The 5,216-nt window shown below is 31.5% G+C and overlaps 1 protein-coding gene across 1 annotated transcript; it reads left to right on the forward strand.

The window, feature by feature from the left end:
* Positions 1-3,785: 3,785 nt before the first annotated feature.
* On the forward strand, positions 3,786-4,229 carry OCT59_006741 (uncharacterized protein; the record flags this gene model as incomplete). The annotated part of the gene is made up of 1 exon (XM_066141474.1): positions 3,786-4,229. The coding sequence occupies one exon, from the start codon at positions 3,786-3,788 to the stop codon at positions 4,227-4,229; it is 444 nt and encodes a 147-aa protein (XP_065998256.1).
* Positions 4,230-5,216: the final 987 nt, after the last annotated feature.

Below are 5,216 nucleotides of genomic sequence, written 5' to 3' on the forward strand. Positions count from 1 at the left end.
GTTTCGAAGAAATTCTTCGAAACTTACCTTTGGAATTCGGTATCCAAGTAGGAGACGATTTCCTATATAAAAGTATAAAAAAAAAATGTTAGAAAACGTTTTTTAAAGTAATAGTTTTGCAAAAAAAAATTAATAAAATCAGAACGTTAACTAATGTTCTGATTGAAAATATTAAATGAAAAGTTAAAAAACGTTTCGTAAAAAATAAAAATGTTAAAAATTGGAACATTATTTCCGATAAAAAATTAAAAAAAATCCCAAAATGTTTAAAACCGTTTTGTTTAGGAATGAAGTTAGATGAAGATAAAGTTTCGAAACTTTAGTTTAAATAAAGTCTAAATTCGGTAATAGATCAACTAATTGCCAGATTAAATTTATTGTGGCTGCGGCTTAGTACATCATAAGTTGATTTTGAAAAATCGTTTATTCAAATAACTTCTGAAATTGAGCCAATTTTTCCATGCCCAAAAGTTTTGATTTCGACCAGTGCAATTTGATATAAAAGTGCCATAAATCAGACAATATTAGGCAAATTTTAAGCTGTTAATCAAATATGATAATTTTTTGCTAAATTTTTATTGAATTTTTATTGAATTGTCAATTTTCTATAAATCTGAAGTACATATTTGAATATTGGGTAAATTTTAGGTTGATTTGCCATTTTGTCAGATTTTTTTTTTTAATTTCAACCAGCATCAATCAGCCGTCAATCAAATATAATGATTTTTTGCTGAATTTTTATTGAATTTTTATTGAATATTTATTGAATTGTCAATTTTCCATAAATCTGAAGTGCATATTTGAATATTGGGCAAATTTTAGGTTGATTTGCCATTTGTCTATTTTTTTTGATTTCAACTAGCATCAATCAGCCGTCAATCAAATATAATGATTTTTTGCTGAATTTTTATCAAATTGTCTGATTGGCATCAATCAGATGTGCCGATTTATAATGTTAGTCAATTTTGGTCTGATTTTTGGCCGATTTTCCATATGTCCAATTTTTTTGATTTTGACCAGTGGACGGATTATAAACATTAATATGTCTTTTACCGTCTGGTTACTCCTCATCCGATTCAGAATACTCTGGAGAGTGATATCGGTTGTCGCTTAAAACATTCAAAAGTTCTTTTTGATCATAATTCTCCAGTTTTTCATCATTTTTGTCAAAAAGCGATTTTGCGCCTTTAACTCGTCATGCTTTTTTCTATATTTAAAGTTTTGACGAATGATGAGATTTTTTTTTTTGAAATAATAAAGAAATTATTTACTTCATTTAACCAATTGTTTCGATGTAGACGATGATTATCTTTGTCTAAAGTGCCACGTTGTTTATATAACAAACGTACTCTGCGATGTTTATGTAAAGCGGAAAGCCAAGACTTGACTTGCCTGTATCATGGAGTATACCTAGGCTTCATCGCTTCAATTAATCGAGGTATAATCTGTCGAAGAATTTCATCATTTGACTCACTGCTAAACTTTTCATCGTATATTAATTCTAGTTCAATCGGAAAAGTTTTTAGAATCGTCTTCATTTCAGCCTAAATTGAACAAAATATCGGTTTAGCGAGCGTTAAAAGTATACATTGAAAGAGGATTTTTGGACGAACCTTAGCTTCTTCTTCATTTACTTCCATTTCATCTCCAGAATCGCGCACCGTATTTTTTCCTTTCCTACGCTTTGTTGGTCGCTGATCTTCTTCAAATCCGATATCTTGAAGGTCAGATGAATATCAGCGATGCAAGCCGTCATTTTCCTGACTAAGTATATTGTTATACGATTGTAATTGGCCAACGTCTAGCCGTAAGAGAAAATCTTACCACACCACCCTCGGTTACACAGTGACATTTAGCGTCACATTGTCATGTGATATCCGCGTTCGCATTTTTTATATTTATCTGAGGGACTTAGTTTTTTTTACTAGCCTGATCCTTATTTGTCACAACCTCGGAAATCACACCCCAACAAATATTTTGTGTAACTGAGGGTGGTGTGGTAAGACTACCCAGCCGTAAGTCACGCAACTCGCCATTTGCATTATCGAGTTGCCGATTTTATTCGTCGATTCTTTCCCGTAAGTAGGCATTTTCTTCTCGGAGATCATACGTTTCTAAAAAACGTTAAAGTTGACCAGAACTCTAAAATGAATACAAAAGTCAATTGTAGCTCACCATTTACATCTCTAGTCCAATTACTACTATAAGGTTCACATATAATTGGCGTTGATTCTCTCCTATATGGTTCAGTGATGCGTACATTGCTCCTATACGGTTCGACGGTGTATACATTGCTCCTATACAGTTCAGTGGTGCGTGTAATGGGCATTAATTCCCTATGTACATTGCTCCTATACGGTTCGGCTGTACATGTAATGGGCGTTAATTTCCTATGTACGGTTACATTATGAATTGGTAGTACCATCCTGCTTTGTTACGAGTACAAGCTGAATGGTACCATTAAGCGAAATGGTCCATTATCTTTCGAAGCTTTTGGTATCGACGTTTGTTTTTGAGTTTTGGTAGAACCGGAACCGGAAGCTGCGGAATCCTGTTTCGACGCTTGTTTTTGAGTTTTGGTAAAACCGGAACTGGAAGCTGCAGAATCCTGTTTCGACGCTTATTTTTGAGTTTTGTTAGAACCGGAACCGAAAGCTGCGGAATCCTATTTCAACGCTTATTTTTGAGTTTTGTTAGAACTGGAACTGAAAGCTGTGGAATCCTGTTTCGATGCTTGTTTTTGAGTTTTGGTAGAACTGGAACCAGAAGCGGCGGATTCTTGTTTCAACGCTTATTTTTGAGTTTTGGCAGAACCAGAACTGGAAGCTGCGGATTGTTGTTTTGATATCGACGTTTGTTTGGGAGAATTAGAACTTACAAATTCCTGTGAAGAAGTTTGTTTGTGAGACTCTTGATGACTTTTTTCGACACTTTTTTTTTCAGATCGTTTTATTCTTTATAGAGATTTTAATAAACAGAAGAATAGTAAAATTAGTAAATAAAGTAGAACTTTCTTTCAAAATGACGAAAAATATTGTTCGATTTATATAAAAGTTGATCAATATAAAAATGTATTGCAGATTTTATAAAAATTACGAGAATTGTTTATCGAAAAAATAAAATTATTTTTGTGAAAAAAATTCGATTGATGGAGCTTTATAAATTCAAAATAAGCTTTCCTGAGAAAAAGTTTAGTATTTGATAAAAATAAAACCGAAATTTGATTTATAAGTTAATTAATCGTTAAAAAAGTCTAATCGAAATTAGACTTTTATTAAATCAATTACTAAAGGATTAATTTAACCAAAATATTCAAATTAATTAAAAAAATTTCTCATGATTGAAAATTTAATTAAATTGACTAAATCAAAATCTCGAAATTAAACTTTTATTAAATCAATTGCTAACGGATCAATTTTAACCGAAATTTTCAAATTAAAAAAATTTCTCATGATTGAAAATTTAATTAAATCAACTAAATCAAAATCTCGAAATTAGACTTTTATAAAATCAATTGCTAACGGATCAATTTTAACCGAAATTTTCAAATTAAAAAAATTTCTCATAATTGAAAATTTAATTAAATCGACTAAATCAAAATCTCGAAATTAAACTTTTATTAAATCAATTGCTAACGGATCAATTTTAACCGAAATTTTCAAATTAAAAAAAAATTTCATAAAATTTTAATTTTCAAGAGAAAAATTGACTTCATTTGTCAAAATTTTGTTAAATTTTAAAGTACATATTAATTATAACCGATTCTTTATCAAATTTTATAAAACATGACGAGAAGAAGATCGATTAATCAAATTATGAATTCGGAAAGGATAGCAAACCGACTATCTTCTAGAAGGTTTAGCAAAAAAAGAACCAAAGTCCCTTGTTATAATTATGACAAATGTAATGGAAAACTGGTTGTAATACGAACCAAAATGCTTCACGAAGCGGCGAAAAACACAACTGACTCGAATCTTAATAGTGGTTTGGCTTCATTGTTACTAATTAATCAAGAAGAGGATTCGACAATAACTTCGTTAGAAGAAAATCCAATAAATGAAGATATTTTGATATCTCCATTAAATGAAGAAATTTCGGTAATAACTCCTTTTGAAGAAGATTTGACAACAATTCCATTAAATGAAAAAGATAATTCGACAACTCCAGAATACAACAAAAATGAATATATTTTTTTACCTCGAAGCCTTCATGGATTTTATTGTGGATAATGACCTTTCAAAAAAAGTTCAATCTCCCTGAAACAGTGACCGAATCTCAACTAAAATTCATAAAAATAGTGTTAAAAGGAATTGGTAGAGACATTTACGATAGCTTTTCTGACTCTCTATATCTGGCAAAAATTCAACTTGGCCTGAAAGATCATTTTCATAGTTTCGTACCATATCTGAAATGTCATAAATTATATAATAAGACAGACATGGACGAAATTCAAAAAAATGACAGTATCAGTATCATAAGATGTAGTCATGTTAAATTTCCAAATTCTGCGTCTCGAAGGATGAAATCGTGTCAAACGGTCTTGGCTGAGAGAGAGGTTAAAAAGCCAGAATTAATATATCCATTTGTACCGATTCATCAACAATTGGAAGCTCTATATCGTCGACCTCACTTTGAACAGTTACTTCGACATTGGTCAAATCGTCGATAATTCGATAACATACTGACTGATATATATGACGGTCAAATCTGGAAAATATTCAGAGAAACTGACGATGAAAATTCAGCCAAATTTTTCTGACCAGAAGTAGCCGATTCACATCTAGGACTAATGATAAACCTTGATTAGTTCCAGCTCTATGATGGTACATTTTATAGTATTAGGGTAATTTACACGGCTATCTGTAATTTACCTCGTGACATTCGGTTCAAGCGTGAGAATTTGCTAGTTCTCGGTCTACTACCAGGACCGAACAAAGTAAGCTTGCACAAGATTAATCATTATATTGCGCCTATTGTCAATGAATTAGAGTTACTATAGAGTAGAATAACTTTAAATCGAACATTTGAGTGCCAAAACGGGAAAAATATTTGTGCGGCTTTAGTACTAATTTCGTGCGATATTCCTGCTGCTCGGAAAATATGCGGGCATATTTCAGCTTTGGTTTCTTGTCATCGGTGTATGAAACGAGCAAATTATGAAGACTACCAACATAATTTTGCAGGTATGAAGGATATGGAGAATTGGTTCATTACTC

This window comes from Rhizophagus irregularis, chromosome 14 (assembly GCF_026210795.1).
Source record: "Rhizophagus irregularis chromosome 14, complete sequence".
Classification (NCBI taxonomy): Eukaryota; Fungi; Glomeromycota; class Glomeromycetes; order Glomerales; family Glomeraceae; genus Rhizophagus; species Rhizophagus irregularis.